Source organism: Oenanthe melanoleuca, chromosome 2, assembly GCF_029582105.1.
Source record: "Oenanthe melanoleuca isolate GR-GAL-2019-014 chromosome 2, OMel1.0, whole genome shotgun sequence".
NCBI lineage: Eukaryota > Metazoa > Chordata > Aves > Passeriformes > Muscicapidae > Oenanthe > Oenanthe melanoleuca.
Window position 1 is genome coordinate 140,077,114 of NC_079335.1, and position 20,560 is coordinate 140,097,673.

Here is a 20,560-nt window from a genome sequence, read left to right on the forward strand (position 1 = left end):
CAATGCAGGCATCATGAAGTGGAATTATATGGTCCCATGTAACGTAGCAGATCAGATTTTCATAATATTCTCCTCTTGACCATAAAACAAAGGAGTTCTACTGAGGAATCCCAAATCAGACTTAGGTTACTCCAGTGTTTGGCACTGCCTGAACATAAACTCAGAGGTCTGAAAAATAAAGGTTCTGGCAAAGGATATTCAGAAAACTGCTGATTCCATTGCTCTAAGATTGATAAAGGCAATTCCAGTTTGCTTCAGCTTCCTAGCTGCTAGGACAGTATCCATCTTCTTGGCCAAATAAAAGTAGGTAAAAACATCCCAGATAATGTCTGAGGTCCATATACATGTGGATGTGTATGCTTGAATATTTATTTCTGTGAAGAAAGAAACAACTTGAAGGTATTCACTTCAGCTTGAGCAGAAATCGGCCCCAAAACGGAGCAAGCAGGCTGGCAGGAAGGATACAAAATACAACTTTACCTGACAGAAAATTGACTTTTTAAAATTAATGGTTCAACTCTTCCTGTCTGATGTACCTGCTTCCTCCAGGAGCATTAATCTTTGTCAAAATACCTTAATGAAAATATCTTGATTAACTGTTTTTCTGAGCAGCTCAGTTCTGTATAGAGAAATAATTTGGTCCCTGTGTCACTGGTCCTTTACTCAGTGGTAATAGGTATATGGTTAGTTTTCAGCCTTTCCTGTGCAAATGTGCAGATGAACCTCTTTGGATGTGGAGCTGTTTTACCACTAATTTTACAAAAAAATATGTGGCCCCCACCCTGCAGGGTGGGATGCTGTAAGAAGCTGCTGGAAACTTCCCCTGTGCCCAGCAGAGCCAGTGCCAGATGGTTCCAGGATGGATGTGCCACTGGCCAGGGCTGGGCCAGTTAGGAATGGTAAGAATGCCTCTGGGATAACATATTTTAAAGGGGGAAAAAGAGTTATTGGGCAGATGCAATTGTGGCCAGAGAAGAGCAGGGTGAGAATGTGTAAGAATAACAATTGTGGGGTGGGAAGGGAAGGGAAGGGAAGGGAAGGGAAGGGAAGGGAAGGGAAGGGAAGGGAAGGGAAGGGAAGGGAAGGGAAGGGAAGGGAAGGGAAGGGAAGGGAAGGGAAGGGAAGGGAAGGGAAGGGAAGGGAAGGGAAGGGAAGGGAAGGGAAGGGAAGGGAAGGGAAGGGAAGGGAAGGGAAGGGAAGGGAAGGGAAGAAGGGGGACAGGTGTTTTTAAGATTCATTTTACTTCTCATTATCCTGCTCTGATTCTGATTGGTAAATTCAATTAACAGCCTCAAGTCAAGCCAGTTTTGCCTGGCTGTTAGTCTGTGTTTGATCTCCCTTGTCCTTATCTCAACTCATTAACCCTTCCTTATATTTTCTCTCTCCTGTCCAGTTTTGGAGGGAATTGACAGAGTGGCTTTGGTGGGTGCATCCTGCCAGGGTAAACCCACCACACCATGGTTATTTTTAACTAAAGAAAAAAAAAATCCAAAGTGATGCAGGGGATTTCTTAGTTCATTTGCCCTATGAAAAGTAAAAAAAAAAGTGTTCCAAATAGGTGAGGCCATTATTTATTTGTCCTTCAAGAAGCACAAGACATTTTCTGCATTGGCATTAGCAAGGAGAGGGTCACTTCTGTTGTGGCTGGGAGAGAGCTGGCCCAGGACAGCCAAGGCCAACCAGCTGGCAGCAAAGATTGCTGGAAAAGAGCAAGAATGAAAGAAAAATCAGAAACAGCCTCACAGATCACCCCAGACATCTTCTCCTTCCCTGCAGTTAACCTGGTCCATTATTTTTGTTATCAGTATTGTGGGATTTTAATAAGAAATCCTCAGTGCTGACCATCATCTCTACCATGGGTGAAGTGACAGCAGGTGCTCAGCTCAGCTTTCCCCTTTCCCCTCCTCCTTGCAGCAAATCCTTCCCTGCCTTAACTCACACCTACACAGCTGCTTCCTGCACAGGCACCAAACCCTAAAAATGACAACAGATGTTTTCCTTATCATATTTTTTAAAAAATTTAATGAAAGCTGAGGTTAAAAAAAATGCATCTATAATTTCTCTGTGGCACTAGACAAACAGCCTTCATGCTCCAAAGGTAAAAGCCTTATTTCAGGAGAGCAAGCATGCTGATGGCACAACACAGACCACTATCAATTGCTGCTCCCATAAATCACATTTATTTTCCAAATAATAGGAAGATTCATTGTTTTCTGCCAAGAAGTGTCACCTGGTAATAGGAGCCAGTCAAAGCAACAGTAATTTTCACGCCATAAAAACAGTATCAAGACTGTTCACTGGGTAGGATGAATGCTATTGATCAGGGGAAAAAAAAAACATATAAAAACAGGAGACAAAAGTGAAGAAATTAAGTAATGATGTATTGGGTGTGTAATGAAAGGTCTGTTAACATCTCCATTATTCAGCTGCCCTCTCTGAAACATTTATGACCCCACTGGGAAACCTTCTCCTCAGACCAGGGCTGTAAGGGGTTAATGGTGTGAGATCAACACTTTGAGAAGGGCAGCTCAAACCATTGTACAAAAATGAAGGGGAAGGTCCTGCCCTGGCCTCTGTTTATTGACACAGCAAAAGCCCCAGAGCATTTCACTGAATTGACTTTCTCTGCTGCAGAAAGACACAGGGCTGGAGGGGTGGGACTGCAGAAGAGCTGTGGCCAGGAGAAGGCACAGAGGAGATACCTCTGCCCACCCCAAATCTGTCCCTGTATGAGGGGCTGGAAACTACAGGCCCCCTCTCTGAGTCCACTAGTAATCAAAACAAACAGCACAACAAGAAAAGCTGAAATACACATCCTTAGTCTCAATATTTACCTAAACTTCTACGCAAAAAAAAAAAAACACAACAAAAAAACAACAACAACAACAACAACAACAACAAAAAGTTTCTACTATGACTGATACTTCCAGACTGAGAGGCTGCTTGCTTGTGCAGCCTTGGCAAATCCATGGGCATCTCAGCTGGAAACAAAGCACCTGGCTGAAGGTCTCACCAGACCAGGGGTGGAGAGGGACCAAGACCCGTTGGTTTCCACCACTTCCATCATCCACATCCTACAGACACGATTTCATACTCAGACTTCTTCAATGTCCTGAAGGAATGTCCTTTGTCCTTGTGAATGACCAACAGAGCCAGCAGGGACAGAAATACAAAGCCTGCCTTGAACACTTCTGCCTGTGTGCAGAATTCTGTCCCCCTCTGGATGAAACTGAGAACAGGGCCTGTTCTGTGACCTCCTGGCTTTCCAAATCAACCTCCACAGTCTCAGCAGCAACAGGATGGCATCATCACCCCCTTCTAGTCACTGCCAGCAGAAGGTAGTCCTAAAATAAAGGCCATCTCAGAACCTTTCCCGTCTGCCAAGGGAGACAGTCTCATCCTGATGACTGGAGTTTCTGAGCACATATAACCCTTTCTAGCTAGAGACCCATGACTTTCCTGGGTGGAAAATAGATTCTGAGGCAGTTCATTGTTAGCAACTTAAAAAAACACATTGCTAAATGACAGACCAGAACCTATCTGCAAACTAACCTAGGAAAAAGTTACTAATTCCTGCATGAACCAGCAGCTGTTTCATAATTGGGCTGGTGGAAACACCTATAGCTCTCTACCTTTCTCAGCTGACACATCACAATAAAACATGACATGAGGTGACTCATTACCATCGTGTTCTATCACATCCATCTCATAATTCAACCTCAGACTTGCATTACATGAGCTGAATAATATTTTCCTAAGAAATCATGATAGAAAAATCTGTAGTTCCAAGGGAAGTAATTTTACTGATTAAAGAAAATGTCATCACCAAACCTGAATCCTGCTGAGAAAAACAGGGGCTCAGGTGCACCCAAGCACCTCCTCCCTGTACAGCCAGCAGGGCTGTCTGCTGGAGCAGAGGCACAGCAGGCAGGTCACCCATCACCTGAGTCTGTGTCTGCACTCAGGGCAAAAACCTGTTGGGCAAAATCACATTTACAGTGGAGCTGCATCTGACCCAGAACTGCAGAGCCAGACTCACTCTGGGCTTTGCCAGGACCTGCCACCTCTTTCTGGGGGCTCAGACCAAGGAGCTGTTCTGCCTTTGCACTTTTAATTGTTACTGTTTGCTGCCCTGTCCCCTCCCATCTCTCTGGATGTTCCCATCACTGACGCTTCCTCAGAACTATTTCCCCAGACATGCAAGATTTCCCAGATGACGTAGATGACCCAAAAACCCAGTAAGGGAACACTTGCATGCAGCTGTCCCTGAACAAAATATGCTGACAGGAACAAGGAAACTCACAGCCCAGATTGCTACAGATGGGAAATATCTTCTGCATATTGAACCAGAAGGGGTTGGCAGTGGAAAAGGGCAGTGCTGCAGAAATTGGGGACACGAGGAGTGACAGCACCCAGGACTCCTGGCACTGCCTGCAGGGATGTCTCACACCAGGAGCCTTCCCAAGGTTCCCTGGCTGGCAGGGACCCTTCAGGCAGTGCCAGCTTTGTGGGACAGGCAGCCTGGCAGTGGCCATGGACCCCCAGCCCAGCAGAGGAAGGGACAGAGAACACTTGGAGGAGCAAAGAGTGGCAGCAGAGCTGAGCCTGAGTCAGGAGGAGCAGGTCCCAAATGCTGCCAAGGAGTGTCCTATGACGTGGTTTGAGCTGAGGGGGAGGGAAGGTGTGTGGGACCACACTCTGGAGATACCATCACTGCCATGAGCTCATGTGTTTGCACCCAGAGCCTGTGAGAGCCTGGTGAGACTGAGGCAGCAGAGCCAGCCCCAGCTCTGCCCCTCCTGCATCCCAGGGCACACTTCTCTTTCTGTCAGTGGAGTATTAGCCAGCTGATAATAGGCTACTCATGCTTGTCCAGATGGTCAGCACAATTTATGGAGCTGAGCCACTGTTCAATCATCTTTCCCCATTCTGAGAGGGTGATCAAAGGGAGGAAAGGCTTTCTGCAAGGAATGGCTCAATGTGCTGAACCTCTTGAGCCATAAAAGAGTTAACCAAAGGCTGGCATGAGTGAGATGTGTAAAATCACGAGTGCCATGAAAAAGGTGAGTGAGGACGTGGTGGGCAGTATCTCATGCTGAGATGGAGGAGGGGAGGAAGCCAAAGGAAGATATAGGAGAGAGTTTTAAACCACAGCACCCATCTCATTACCCAGTGGAGTCACATGACGAATGCCTTGTCATAGGACAATGAGTATTGAGCAGCTTTCTAGGTTAATGGGCAAAAAACACTGGTAACAAAAAGGCCATTTCTGGATCCAGGAGCCTCTGACCCCCAAAGTGCCAGAGCTGGGAAAGCACATTGGTGAGGTACAACACGCTTAGCCTGTTCGTGTGCTTTCCCCTAGGCAGCCACATTAGTCACTGTCAAAGACAGGACAGTGGGCCAGGCAGCTGACAAACCCTTTCATGGCTACAAAGGGTGACTCACAGCCCAGGGAAGGCTCCAGTGCTGGTTCCTCCTCCCCTCACATCCCAGAGCAGTCAAACCCATGTTGTCACAGCTCTGCCAGGATGGCAGGTTGTAGCTTGTGTCTGCTGCCAGCATCAAGCCAACCACCTGTGGTGAATGTCCCTTCTAGGTACTGTGCAAGTGGTTTTTTAGTGTTCCAAAACCTCTCCTCAGTGCTCCTTCCCTTCCTTGGCTCTGAGTGTGCAATCTGTTACAGAGCTGCGAACCCTCTCCTGATGTAGCAATATGCAATAGCACTGCTCATCTGAACATCTGAAATCATCCAAAAGTGCCACACATCTGAACTCAAAAAATCAGGCAGAAACACATTTTATAGGTTTAACCCCTATTTCAGGGGTGTATGTGCATAAAAGCTTTGGTGTGATCCATGATTTTGCCATCTCGGCTTTTGTCTCAAAAGCCTGGAAGTAAGTTTTGTTTTTAAGTTAAGGGAAATTTTCCCAGCTGCAATCTCTTAACATTGAAATAATGCAAAAATAACACCTGCCATATAATAATACCTCATTAAATTTCAACCACCAGCAGCTTAAAGAACAAGCAAATTGCTCAGCATTGACCAAAGGATGAGCACTTCCCAAACAAGGGATGGAAAATATGACATCTGCTGTTTCAGTACAAAGGTGTATGTGTGTGCCAATGGGAACAGACACTGAAGAGATGCAATTACACATCCAGCCAGCACAGTGAGGTCCCATTCCCTCCTTGAAGACATCCTAGAAAATCCATGATTGCTTCCAGGCAGATATTGAGGCGTTTCCCTGAAATCAAAGTATTCAGACTCGTTATCAGAGCAAGTGTTTGAATCTCCCTCTCACACTCACTTCTTACTTTTTGGGCTGGTTTTGCAGTGACAACTTGTGGCCTTCAGGAAGAGGCAGGATCTGCCTATCTCAAGTCTGGGATACTTGAAACTGTAGTTCAAGATATGCCAAGTGACATGGTCAGTCCCTTCTTGTCATGGTGAGAGCAGCGAGGTAACGTGCCCCATGCTTGGAAATGTCACCTCATGTCAGCTCAGGCACTTTGTGAGTGCTTCTCCTGCTGTCAGGAGTTAACAGCTGGTGCCTGAGAGGGCACCAACAAGGTACATAACAAATCTGACACTTCCTAACACCCCACCTAATCCTTTTTGGCTACAAGAGCTTGTGAAGAGACAAAGTGTGCTGACACAGGGCAGGTGAATCAATCACAGCTCCAAGTAGGAACATCTCCTGAGATCTGTATGTGGCTGTAAGTGCCCTCTTTTAATTCTCATCAAAGGGGAGGAAAATTTCCTTGCCTGGAGTTTTTAGTGCAACAGGTAGCAATGAGAAAAGTTTTGCAAACAGTGAGAAAAAGTCTCTCAAGACCAGCTTCCCACTTGGAAAGAAGATAATTAAATCTAGCTATTCAGGGGCAAAAATGCCAGCCCCAGCCTCCCATCAGTGTGTGAGTTACAGGGCAGCAAGGTAATCCCCAGGCAAGGAAACAAGAGAGAGAGCCCTAAAATGTGAGCTCAGCTTGGACATAAAAGAGCAGAACTGCACAAGATAACCAAGATCTGAAATGTAGGAAGGACTAACCTGTGCATCCAGGGAATCCCGTGTAACTAGCACACAAAACAAAAGGGAAAAAATGGAAATTAATAGAATTCTTTACAGATAGATTAAAACAATGACATTTGATTTAGTAACAAGCTAATCCCACCACTTGATAAGCACCACTTGGTGGCACATGGGGGGGAACATTACTGAAGGACAAGTGGATATGAGTCACATATTTCAGATGTGGTTGGGAAAACAGGCAGCTTAATGCTTACCTGATGATTAGTGCACATTTTCCAGATATTTGACTCATCATCTTTTCAGTGTGTTATTTCAAGAAATACATACTATTCATGAGATAGTTTAAAATGTGGGGAAAAGGGAAATCTCTGTAAAGGCCAGGCTGACAGAAGGAAACAGAGTTTTGTGTTACCTCTGAGAGCAGGATGTGCAGGTCTGCAAGCTGCCCATGAAGGTGGCACCAGCACGGAGCAGAGACTGGGAAAAAACTTGAAAAATACTTTTTTATCATTCTGACACCCACACACTCTGAGGTAATTTATTTTAGATCAAAGTCTTGCCAAATCTTGGTTCAAAGAGTAGACAGTGCACATCTCTGAAAGGTGTGGGGAAACAACTGAATTTAAACCATTTTCACAGTGGCAGCTTCCAAGTGAGGAGCAGAAACATTTATCTGTCAGCATTGTGCTTGTTTGCAATTGTGTGCCCTTTATCTCAAAATTGGGGTATTTTTCAGTGTATCTTTTTAAGGGATACCTTTCAGTGTATCCTTCATGTTACTCAACTGTTAGCTACCCTAGTAAATTTATTTTCTTATGGGATATATTTTGGGTCTTGGAGCCTAGGTATCCGCTACAGAAAGAATCATTTTGCAGTACATTTTATACATCACATCAGGCCCTGTATTTAAACTAGCTCTGTTTCTGTTCTCAGCTCTTCCACAGCAGTATTGTGGGATGGGCAGGAATCATTTCCCAACCTTCACAATACATTTATTCACAGCCACTCTTGGGCCAGCATCATCTGTTATCAGTTGTGGTGTCTCACACCCACCTGCATTTTTTCCTACCCCAACACATATTTAAGCACCCACATCATCAGGCAGCCTTCACCTGTGGCAGAGGGGGGCAGTGGGACACAGAACCATGTCCCTGCTCCTGCAGACACAGCTCCAGCTCCAGCTCAGCCACGGGAACACAGTGCTACAGCCATGCTACACTTGAGCAGCTCTCCTTCAGCTAAAATCCACAAATAATTAGGCTGAGAAAGAAGGAATTAGGCTCAGTGGCCATGGCCCATGTCTCTTGCTTTCTGGGCAAGCTGGGACAGATTCTAGGTAGTGATGGGAGAGATGATGCCCATGGTTCCCTCCTCTGGGGACTCTGCTTCCCAGGAGTTTCTCCCAGTGGAAGGCTGGGGTGTAGGAGGGCAGCACCCTTCCCCTTCCCCTGGAGAAGGATGCCTTTGTTGAGGCAGGCTTTTCCTCACTAATTTAGAGCCTGCCTGCAGGTCTCCTAATTAATGCTCTACACGCCTCCTAACACAGGGATTGAGTCAAGGAGATATTTATGTACCAAATCCCTGTCTGCTCTAACTCTTCGAGGCACATTCCTGATCTGGAGCCACTCTGTCCCATTACAGAGGCTGCTCCCAGCACAGGGACAGCCCTGGGGAGACCAGCCCTGTGCTGTGTCACCTCTCCCTTCCTCCACCTCTGCTGCTTTTCCAAAGCATGCACCATGTCCCCAACAAATAATGAGCAGTAACAGCTTTAAACTAACATATGTATGGGGGGCATTTCCCCTGTTGTATGGAAAGCAGCCTAACCAGGATGCAGTTCAGTGTTGTGCATTATCCAGGATGAATATTCCTTGCATGGCAAATGTGCAAGCTCTGCTTGAAGTGTACTCTTCTCAACATAGTGATGTTTCCAGCCAGAAAGAGCCCTCATTTTCCAGTATCAGCCATTTGACACAGGGACTGTACTGACTTGCTCATGGATTTAACAAAAGGAATTACCTGGAATGCTTGTGGGTGTTGTGTGAATGAGAACTCTCCCCCCTGTGCTTACAGCCTGAACTTTAATGGAAATGAACCACAGACAACTGATGCCAGTCTACAGTACAGTGCAAGAGGACAAAGTATAAAGGCAGATTTTCTTTATTTTTAAATATTAGTAACACTGCACAAAAAAAAAAGGTGGTACTTAAGTGACAGAAAACCGATACTCAGACCTTATTTGATCTTAACCATAATTTACAGACTCTAAGAGAGTTCACAAATGGTTATTGTGTGTTATGTGGTGCCTGCAGAGGGTTACATTGGGGAATTGAAGCTAAACCATTCAGATACCAGAGACACCAGAATTTGTTATATCAAACCATGCTAGAATGCAGACTTGGCTTTTCTGTTTAGCTCCTCTCTTACACCATTATGTGCATTCCTACACCTTTGAAACGTTAGGATGAGTGAGTTTCTTCAGGAACTATGGACTTTCAATATTGCCAGGTTTAAGGCTGTTACATCAACAACATATTGGCAAGAGGAAGACAAAAGAAACAAAACAAAACCATAAGCTACTAACTCCTACCTGGAGGTTAAAAAAAGGAGACAACACACTGACAAGAAACATGCAGGTAAATGCTTAAGGCAACAGAGGGGCTCTGTACACACTAAAAGGTTAAGAGAAGCAATGTGTCATGCACATGAGACAAGTATGGGAAGCAAGGAAGTCATCTTGCCAGGAAACACATATTTCTTTTAGATCTAAGACATCTTTTTAAGCTAAAACAAAATTTGCCCTGCAATAAAACCAATGCAAAATGCTTTCATACATAAAGGTATAAGTTCTTTGCAGAAACAAGTTGATAAAATCTAAAATGGATGCTAAAAAAATGTTTGTTATCTAAAACCTACTCAGAAGAAACAAAGAGCAGTTTTAAAGTAGCACTTGGATCATTTGTCTCTAGGTTCTGAAAATAAATTTTTAAAATAAGGAATGATTTCACTAAATGATTCATCAGGAATCAACTAAGCCTAAAGAAATCAGTAGGAGTGCTTACAGGAGACCATCATTACACTACATTCCTTAAAATCAGAGGATATAACTTCAAGATACAATTTCATATCAGGGAACACTTTAATAGCAGGGGCAGAACTGCCCAGCCTGGGAAAAAAAAAACCAAAAAACCCAACCATAAAAGCCACTTATTAATCTTGCATAAATTACCCTATAAGAGCTCATGTCTCAGCCCCACTCCCAATGACATGAGTGAACAGGACTCTTCTTTCAATGGGCCTGGTGTTGATGCCAGTGACAAGCAGGCATTTGCTTTTTATATCCTACAAGACAAATAAAAAACACTAGACTAGAGTTGTCTTAGTCCCAGGGAAGGAAGAGGTAAGAAATTCTGTAACTTTCCAATCTTCAAACATAACACACTTCTAACCACGACCTGCCTTGTCTGAATTCACTAACCTGAACGGGCAAGAAAGCCACTCTGTGAAACTAAGAGGAATAACATAGTGCAATTTTAGTACAGTTTTAAACATGAGTCACTTCCTTGGTAGCAGTGTGAACAATCAAAAAATATACACAAAAGAGGTGTGCTTGAAGGTAACATGAAGTTGTCATTATTAAAAGGCATTGGCATAGCAGGGAAGTCCATTTTAGTAACTCGCTTTGGTTGCCTTCTTCTTCTTCAGCTCCTCTCTCTGCTTCTGCTTCCTCCTCTTGCTGCCTTCTTTGTATCCTGAGGAAACATGGCTTGTAAAACACTTTTCACAGCATTCATGGACTTTTCTTTCTAGCAAAAGCACATGTTCTCTGAATGGTTTAAAGAATATTAAAGAAAAGGTCTGGCTTCCTAATGTGCTTGGCTTGTTTTTTTTTAAATTGCCATTTCCTTTATATCCCCCATTCTACTATATCCCTTACATAGGATAGAAAGAAAACACTACCAATCTTTGAAGTTTGAAAAGATCTGGAGAACTTTCAAAATACTTCAAAGCCATTCAGGAAAAGCTTCAAAATTAGAGCACATGCAAAACCAGACTAATTTTCAAAAAGGAAGCAATAAATAAGATTTATGCAGCAGGAGCAATTTAAGTACTGGCATTTCCTGCTCACGGTAGTCAGAGTTACCACGATATTTGCATTTCCATTTTAAGACTAGGGAATGCCAAGAATCCTGAGTAAATAAGAAGGTGCTCAGTGTTTACCAATATATATTTTATATGCTGGTCATCAGCCTGCTCATGCTTAACTATGCACCACAGGTTATATTCAACTGCAGCCCCAATGGTGCATGAAAGCATTGAGTTCAAGCAACAATTATTTGCTGCAGGTTCAGTAGGCACAAGCTTCCAGCCATGTGATCATCATTCCAATGGTTTATTACCCCCACAGAGATGTGTGAAAACCAATTCTTGTTTAGCATCACCTTTTCCTCCAAACTTGCAGCAAAATCCAACTTTCACGGGCAGTGAACTGTGTGAACCACCACATCTACCCAGGTGCACTCATAAATCTAAACTGAGAGCCAGTAAACATTTCCCTCAGACAATCATTCTGTGATGTTTTCAGACAGCTGGAGGGATCTCTCAGCTCAGTGGTGCTCTGTCACTGGAGATCAGCACAGTCCAGGCACCAGGACCAGCACAGAGCAGAGCAGCCCCTGCAATCCAGGGAGAGACAGGGCTGGGACTCAGAGGAATGGCCCTGGAATTCAGCTCTGCCTGTGTGGAAATCCCTATTCTTTCCTCTGTTGGGTCAGCAGGCAGGCAGAAATGGCCCCAAGGAAGCAGTTTCACCAGTGCACCTGGTTCTCCATCAATTTATCAACAGCAAAATTAAGATGGGAAAAGAAAGTGGTGGGAGGCTGGGGGAGCACAAAGCCACGTTGTGGCTGCAGTTTGCTCCCCACCAGAGCTCCTCCCAAGCACAGTTAGAGATGTGCCCATGGCAGAGCTGAACTTCCTCAGTTTAAGACTTGGGGAGAAGCACAAGGTAAGTCTTTCAGCTAAAACCATTTAAGACATTATCAAAGGTTAGAGGAAATACACTCACTTGTAGCAACAGGAAACTGTTCTAGGTTATCACTCTAGCTCCTGTGCTGTACCCACTGCATGACTTCATCTTTTGTAATCATCTGAGTCAAGAGGCAAGATATTTATTTAGAAATTCTGCCATGAGCGATCAGCTTGCACAAAGTTAGAGTGGAAACCAGTTTTCTTGTTTAAGGAAGAGGGAAACTGGCAGTGCTTAGCAGAATTGCAGATGACACTGGGTTTTCCCTGCACTCTGTCACCCCCTGAGCTAAACTCCTGTCCCTGGAGTCACTGTGTGAACATCTCCTCACTAAGAACTCCATCCAGGAAGTTTCCTTCCACGTCAGCCCCTTGGTCACCTGTACATCACCAAAAAAAGGATCCTTCTGCATTCAACTCACTGAGTAAGGCACCCATCCCTGAAGGGCTCAAGCATCTCCCTGCTTTCCCACAGAGGTCAAAGGAGGTGGAAAAGATGAGAGATGTGCTGACTCCTGAGAATCAGTCATCTGGGGGGTGTTATTCAAAGGATTCCTCCCTTTACTGGAAGGAAAAACACCATCACCTCAGCTGATCAGAACTGGCTCATGGAATAACTATGAAACAATAACACAGATATTTGGGAAAGGATCATTAAATCCTAGCAGGTATTAGATACATATTTTTTTTCATTTTTCATTCTCAAACAAGTGTCAGTATTTCTAAAAGGTTTCCACATCCAGGCATGATAGCATTTGATGCTGCTATTTTATGTCATTACACTTTTTTTTTTTTTTGCAATAGTTCATTTTTTTCGAATGCTTGAGATTTTGAAAGCAATTCTAGCAACTGTTTCTTAAAAATATTAAGTCAATGTAAATTATGACTTGAAGTGAATGCCACATAATTTATTGTCTTATAAATGAAACCATTTAAATGTTAAAATATTATGGTATGAAGATATTTAGGCATTTGACAACATGGTCTCCCACCAGCCCCTGGAATGATAAGGCTGAAAAGTGGAAATCTTTCAAGCGTTATCACTGACACACAGAAAGAGATTGCCCAAAGTAGGAGATAACACACAAACACAGAGTATTCCTCAAGAGAAAACTGCCAGGTCTTTTCTGTTATGAGCCTGCTGTGATAAATAATTTCACTGTCTGCCATTTCCTTTTCTTCCCCCACCTAAGAAGAAAGGATGGGTCAAACTTTGCCAGTCTGTTGCTCCAGTAATGCTATGCTGGGTGATAACAGCCAAAAACCCCAATCCAAACAAGTGAAGCAGCTCCTAACATAAATAAGAACTGCACACTGAAGATGTAACCCTTCAGTGCATATTTCACTCAAATTCTTCAACCAGCACTAATTAAAAGCTTATTTAGCTGTCTTGGTTACAAGACTAGCCCCAAAGTCATGAGACAACAAAATCTGAATTAGAAAGCAGCAGCCCCATGACTGGTCACTCTGCAGTGACCCTGTGTCCTGGCGAGTTGCCAGCATCCCTAAGTGTCCATAGAAACTTCCCATAGTAAGTGCCAGGCTGAACTGCCCTCAGCCAAACAGTGCTGGCCTTGGAGAAGGCTGCTCAAATTTCCACCCTTAGCAGCAATCTTCAGCCACCCAAACTCTAGAAATGCCTCACAGGGCACAGGGAGAACAGGTTGCCAAGAGCTTCCCCAAGCTGTGACGTTTGGAAAACAGATTCACTCAAATGCAGATAGAAATCTCCCTAAGCTGATATTTCTTGCTTTTGTCAGCTGCCAGCAGCAGAGATAGGTGAAGCAAGAATCCACACCATTAGGAATTACACCTGATTTACTTGGATAATTCTTGTCTAAAACAAACAGCATCAGCTAACCCACTCTCCATTTCATCCCCTTCTTTTCTACTTCTGTAAGAGCCACAAGGAGCACAGAAGCTATTCCAGCTTTCATAAAGCTGCTGCTGAAGGCTGCAAACAACTTCCAGAAACACTCAGGTGTAACTCCTTCAACCATCACTCAGCAAGGACCCAAATAAACTGGGAAGCTCTTCTGCTGTGTCCCAGACTGACTTTCCTTCTGGCTTTTCATTTCCCTGCCATCTGCACCTGCCAGGGTCACGAGTTTGTTGGGTCACTGAGTGTGAAACTCATGGCATTCCTGGGTGGCAGCTGCCAGGGAGGTGTGCACATCCAAAGGCACAAGTGTCCCGGGGAACATTTCTGGTATCCTGCTTTTTCCTGCCCTGTCTGACATCTGCCTGCTCTACCAGGATGCAGAGAGTGGCCATGGGTCTGCTCCACCTTCCTTCTGCCAGCACAGAGGAGCAGAGGAGTCAGCAGAAGGAAACAAGGTGTTCCATCAGAACTGGCAACACACAGCATTGCTGCTGCTCGGGCCAGGTCAGTGAGCAACAAGGGCCAGGGCATGATTTTTGTAATGATCTGCTAAGGTTAAGACTTTGGAGGAGCCTCCTTCCACTTTCAGAGTGAAACTTTGAGTGTGGGGGTGGGAGCAGAAAGTTCACACTTTCTGCTCAAGTCTCAGAGAAAATGTTCTCCAAGATCTACCAACTTTTTGCTAAGATTGTGGCCTTTCTTCAAAGCATGGAAACAGCCATGGCCCCACCACCCACAGAGCTTTAAAAGGGCAGTGAGGCACTTTCAAGCTGGGCTCTATATTGCTCTTTCTAATTTTCTGCTCTTAGAAATGTCTCTCTAATCAAAACAATAAACTGCTATTTCAAAGGCAGCTGGCTTACCTCTGAGTTGCAGCCACCCTCTGTTATTTTAGACTGATCACACTCACATATGCCATTGTAAAAATTCACCCCAGATCACAGCTTCAGTATAATTTAATGTGTGACTCAATTTGCAATCACAACTTTACACTTTCACATTCCCTCCTCTCAGCCTGAGCCACTGCCCAGCACACAGCACAACCTGACCTACTAATTCCTTCTCCTCATCCACAGCTCCTGCCTGTGCCATGGAGCATGGTGGAGAGGGAGCCTTTAGCCAAGACCTGGGGTGACAAAACATCCCACCCTATCTAGGTATGCTGTTCCACTATTCAATTATCCACACTGTTAAATCCAAGGGGTGAGTTCTCCAGTGTCACTGGCCAACCCAGTGATGTAATCCCAAGTTTGATGTTTTAGGGGACAGAAAAGCTTTAGTAACTTGCAGGGGCCTTCCTTCATGCTTGTTCACCATCCTATTTCCTTTACCAATTCTGCCTGGAATTGCCACAAGAACACACCAAGCCAGATTCCACCTGTTTGCCTCCTGTTAATTAGGGTAACACCAACACTGAATAGATTGCCAAGGTTTTACTTCCAAATGGCAAGCAAAAGCTTGCAAGGCTATGCAGCCACGGAAGCCCTTACACACAGCCCAGCTGTCTTTGATGAGTAACAGGATGATTTTCTACCAGCAGCCAAAACACCATGCATGAAGGCAGCTCTGGGCTAAGCCTGGGGGCAACCTGCCAGCCTCCAAATCCACCAGTCAGCTACCAAATCCACCAGCCAGCTATCAAATCCATCAGCCAGCTACCAAATCCACCAGCCAGCCTCCAAATCCACCAGCCAGCCTTCCCAGCCCTGCCCCACAGGGGTACAGCTGTTACCCCATCCCATTGCACAGTTACAGCCAGGGGATGTGGAGCAAAGGGAGGGGGAACTCCATCTCCACACCTCCAGCATTGCTCATGGATTAGATTTCCACAAAAAACAGTGGCTTTGCTTTCCTTTCTCTTTCCATTACATGCCCAAAACGAAGTTTGTGATGGAATTATAAAGTAATTAGTTTGGATAACAAAGCACATCACTGTTACTAGTTAGTAAAGTGTAATTCAGGAGACTGCATGTTGGTAGAAAGAACAGAGACTGAATTAAAGATGAAATTAAGGACAAACAGCTCAACTTTCCAGCAGAGGAATCCATGCTAGGAAAGGATCAAGATTAGTTAAGCTAGTTATTTTAGAGTGGCTTCCTCTTCACAGATGCCAGCAAATGAAAATGCAGCAACAAATGAATTATTAATGTTGTAAGCTGTAGGTTAATACAAGCTGTTTCTTTGAAAAGGAAGAGCAAACCTTGCAATATTATTTTCCAATAATAAAATTTGATAATATTTTTTTACTATTTTAACAATTAAACATTTCAATCATTCTTGATGGATAAAGGTGAAAATTCTCAAATCCAAAGCAGTAGTTTTTAAAGGGTAGTTACCACTACCTCTGGCATTAACAGCTGCCATCCCCAGGTCTCTGCTGGCATTAACATCACTTTGACACAGCTCAGATCCCACCAGTCAGCCATGTACCACACTATCAGGGAGCATAACACTTGCAGTATCTGAATTCTTATTTCAAAAATTCCTTGTTGGGAGCTAAAGAGCTGTTTGAGATATGCAGCAAATTCAGAGCACAAGAGGTGAAGTTTTATTCTAAAAGGCCATTGTGAAACCAGAAACAGTTTCCAGAGCAATTTCCACTAAAACACAAAGTGTCCATGATAGATGGAGAATTAAATTAAACTCACATTTTTGATTAAATTCCCACTGTGATGACTAAGGAGAGGATTCATCTCACCTCTGGATTTGCCAGTCTAAAGGAATTGGCCAGCCTTTCCTCTTGGGCACTAGAGAGATGCCACTTCCAGAGGGATTCCCACCACATAGTCAAGATGAAACCTCTCCCCTTCTCCTTCATTTAAATTTCCTGCTGACTTACAAATCAAAATTCAAACAGTCCCATTCTTAGAGCTGGGAAAAGAAAACCATTTCACTGCAAATGAATCATCAACGACTGAGGGTTTGCTTGAGGTGCTGAGACAACATCTAAAACTGCTGCATGGTCCTGCTGTCAAGGGCCTGATGCTGGTGGTGGCAAAAATGTCTGAGTCAAGGTGGAACTGCACCTGGTTTGAGACCATTGAACTTGATTGTTTCCCAGAATTTGAGAGGGCTTTGGAGCAAGGCAGAAACAGATTCTGCTGGCCCATGTAAGCACGGCAGTGATGGATGAGAAGCCAAGCGAGTCAAGTGGTCTCTGTAATTACAGAGCTGTGCTGGTGAAGCTGCTTGCAGGGCAAGGCAGTCAGCAGAGGTGAGCACCCATGAAGGGAAATGGCATTACTGGCCAGGGCTCGTGCACAAACTCCCCAGGGAGGGATTAAGACACTCACGTAGGTTTTTATGACTGACTCGACCAGTCCTTCAGCAGCCCTGTCCATCAGAGGAACAGCAGGCAAAATATTTAAAGCAACAGTAAAATCTTAGTCTCACTGCAATCAAGTTTTCACCCTGAGTCTTTTTTGGCAACTCACAATCTACTGGTAGAAGAGAGTATTTTGTGATTGCATTAATACTTCTGGAAATTAATTTTAATTGCAAAGTTGTGCGTCTTGGAGCATAAATAAATTCACAGCAAAAAGTCCTAAGCAATCTTACAAATTGCTCCAAAAATTGCACGGTGCATGTCAAACTCAGCTGCTCCTTGGAATCCATTGCAAAATATTGTAATTGCAGAGATCTTTGTGCGTCCAAAGGCAGAGTTGTTTTGCCAGCCATAGACACAGGAGACCAAACCTGTCTCTTGCCCTTGCATGGGAAGCTTCAGGACATCAGCCCAGAACTTTACGTTCAGGCCTCTGTAACTTTTTGTCAGTTTTTTTTCCTTTCCTTTTTTTCTTTTTTAAATAAAATATTCAACTTGGTCATGTTTAAAGACAAAGCTTCCAGCAACTTATCAGGAAGACATTAATCTAAATTATTCTATTTTTTCAATCTTTCATCCTTCATAATATCTTTAGGTCTTCCACATAAAAGACAGTGTTATGTTTAAAGGCTCATAAATACAGTGGAGGTTGGTACAGCTCTGGGAGCACCTGTTTTGGGATACACTGCATATTTTTCATGTGCTGTGTTTACCCTGAGAAGCCTCATAGGCTCACACTTCCCAGAACTTCACCTGATTTCACACTACGAGAAGGGTCCCTGGTTTGGGCATCCAAGTAGAAAGGCATCCTTCATCTCAGAAAAACCTGTCCTCACAGTCTTGGATGATTTCTGACCACAGGTTCCACTTAAGTAGTTTTGAGGACTTTGTTGTCCAAGATAGCCTCTGGACTACATTGCCAAAAAATTACAGACTGGAAATATATCAAAGGACTAATTACTTCCAAAAATAACCCAGACAATTGCCACATTGCCACGTTTGCCTGAACGTTCTCAGCCTCCTTTATTAGGATTTAGTTGCCTAAAATTGCAGCTTCCAGAAATAGCATCAACTTGCTGAACTTCTCCTTGGACAAGGAAGCCAAGCACAATTTAAGTAAATGAATGTGCAAAGTATTGTGATGAGTTAACCTCTAAAATGCCTTCACTTTTAACAACAAAGAGCAGAGGCACTTCAGCAGCACAACAGTATTTGCCCTGGATCCTTAAATCTCCCAGGGCGTTAGTGAATCTAGGCTAAATGGAAGATCAGAGCTAAAGCAGGATGAAGGCAAACAAGCTGCTATTAATTATCTGCCAGGGAACTACCATTAAGTCAACACACAGCACCAACTTCTTGCTTGGCTCTTTGGGTTTGCTTTTTGACTATGTGATGGGTCCTTCTCTGCACATTTCTCACCAACACGCTTTTGCACACCTGATAAATAAAAAGGGGCCTCGAAGCTGCTCATAACCCGGCTTCTGTCTTGCTCTTCCACCTCATCGCTGCTGTAGTGGCAGGGGAAGCGGGGGGTGCTGGCAGCTTTGTGAGGCTTCAGCAGGCGCAGGTTGGAGGGCTGGGAGGGCAGAGCGTGTTGTCCTCTCCGTCTGCACTCCTCAGCAAAGGCTTCCTCGTCTGCCTCCCCTGCAAAAGGCAAAGAACGCAAGAAAAGTGAGCTGCACCCAGAATGCATCCATTCAGCCTGGGGAAAAAGCCCTCAGAAATGGGCTGGGTGAGAGGGGTCACAAAATAATGTCTTGGCTGTGGTTGGTCATGGACAGTCCTGTGTGTCTGCAGGCTGGGAGTGTCTGGAGCAGAAAGCTCCATCAGTGGCCATCACTACACTGAAGCCATCCAAAACAGCACACTAGATATGATGACTCAGGGGCCACTGTTCCATTTTCCCAAAAGGCAGGGTGAGGGAGCTGAGCACATGGCCCTGGACAGGATTTCTGTCCCGTGCAGAGCAGGTCATCTCATTCAACCTCAGCTGGACTGTCCTACTCAAGGGAAGAGGGAAGAAGAGATAAATACCCAAATTGGCTGCAAAGGCGGTGGGACAAGAATTAAGCCAATATGGGTTCAGAGGGGCTGGATCTTTGACATCACAGCTGGAAGGATGGTGGAGATGTGTGATGGAACACATGAAGACAAGAAATCATGTTGAAGGTGTGAGAGGTAAACACAGCCAGAGGCAAGGCAGGCACACACAGCACAGGCCAATGAACACAATGGAAATAAAACCCAATGTTTGCAGAAACTGGTATGAAAGATGAGGTACTCCCACCATACTCATGCTGTTTTGCAGATGACACTTTCCTTTGCTGCAGAAACTGTAAACAGTACCACTGCTGCAAAGCAGAGAAATCAACTACCATAATACACACAAAACTCAGCAAAACCACACACTGAAAAACAAACAGACCCCAAAAAGTCAACAAAAGATGTTCAACAGGGAAAATAAGGGGGGCAGGAGGGAAAGACTGGGAATAAAGGTGTGTACCACATTTGTCTCTTAAAGGCTTTTTAAAGTTTCATTAGTTCAATTACTTAAGTACTTCTAATAGAGATGATGAAATATGGCATAATTTTATTTTCATCAAAAGTGGTGTGTCATATTCTGGAAGATTTTCCTGGGATGTGCCCGGCATCAGCTGCTCAGGGAGGGGTGTGTGCTCTCAGCTAATGCGTGTGCTCTTAGTTCATGGCTGGAAAATGCTTTGAAGATGAAGAAGGCACCACATATGAAACACAGGACAGAGCAGGAACACCCACTTTGTGTGTGCCCCACACCACCACTCCCAGACACAACGGGCTGCAGTGTCTTTACCTTGTAATCGTACACGGGGAGATGCTTCTGAGGGCATGAGGAGGAGGAGGCAAGGTGTGTTTAAAAAGTCATTTCACAGTGAGGCACCCGAGGCCCTGCAGCAGAGGAGGCTCCAGGACGTGCAGTCATCTGCCTGAGCAGAGCACACTCCTTCCCCACTGCTTAAATGCCCATCCCCACCTCCACACTCCTGCTTCTGTACCTGGTGTCCCCCCCACTTCCAAAGGCACAAGCAAACACCACAAAAACAAGTTCTGCATTTAGTCCCTGCCTGTATCACACCAGTGTGAAACCTGGGGTGTATGGCTCTCCTTGCAGTAGGAGAAGGCTGCCAGGACAGCACCAAGACTCCAGCTACAAGAGGCAAAGCACAAGGAAAAGCTCAGGGAATGCCAGATGCAGAATTGCCATCATTACCCACAAGAGGCTACAGGATTTCACACACAGTACAAACAGCACTG

The 20,560-nt window shown here is 44.5% G+C and overlaps 1 protein-coding gene across 4 annotated transcripts in view; it reads right to left on the bottom strand.

Annotated features, from left to right (window-relative positions):
- Positions 1–9,178: 9,178 nt before the first annotated feature.
- DNAJB6 (DnaJ heat shock protein family (Hsp40) member B6) overlaps positions 9,179–20,560 on the bottom strand; it is a 56,436-nt gene continuing 45,054 nt past the window's right edge. For 2 of the 4 annotated variants that reach the window (XM_056485075.1, XM_056485074.1), the window contains exons 9-10: positions 18,707–18,913; positions 9,179–10,786 (exon numbers count right to left, since the gene is read on the bottom strand). In XM_056485075.1, the coding sequence (XP_056341050.1) occupies positions 10,704–10,786; positions 18,707–18,913 (290 nt within the window). In that variant the 3' untranslated portion in view covers positions 9,179–10,703. Of the gene's footprint in view, positions 18,914–20,560 lie in introns of all 4 variants that reach the window. The other 2 variants (XM_056485072.1, XM_056485071.1) reach the window with 1 other exon arrangement.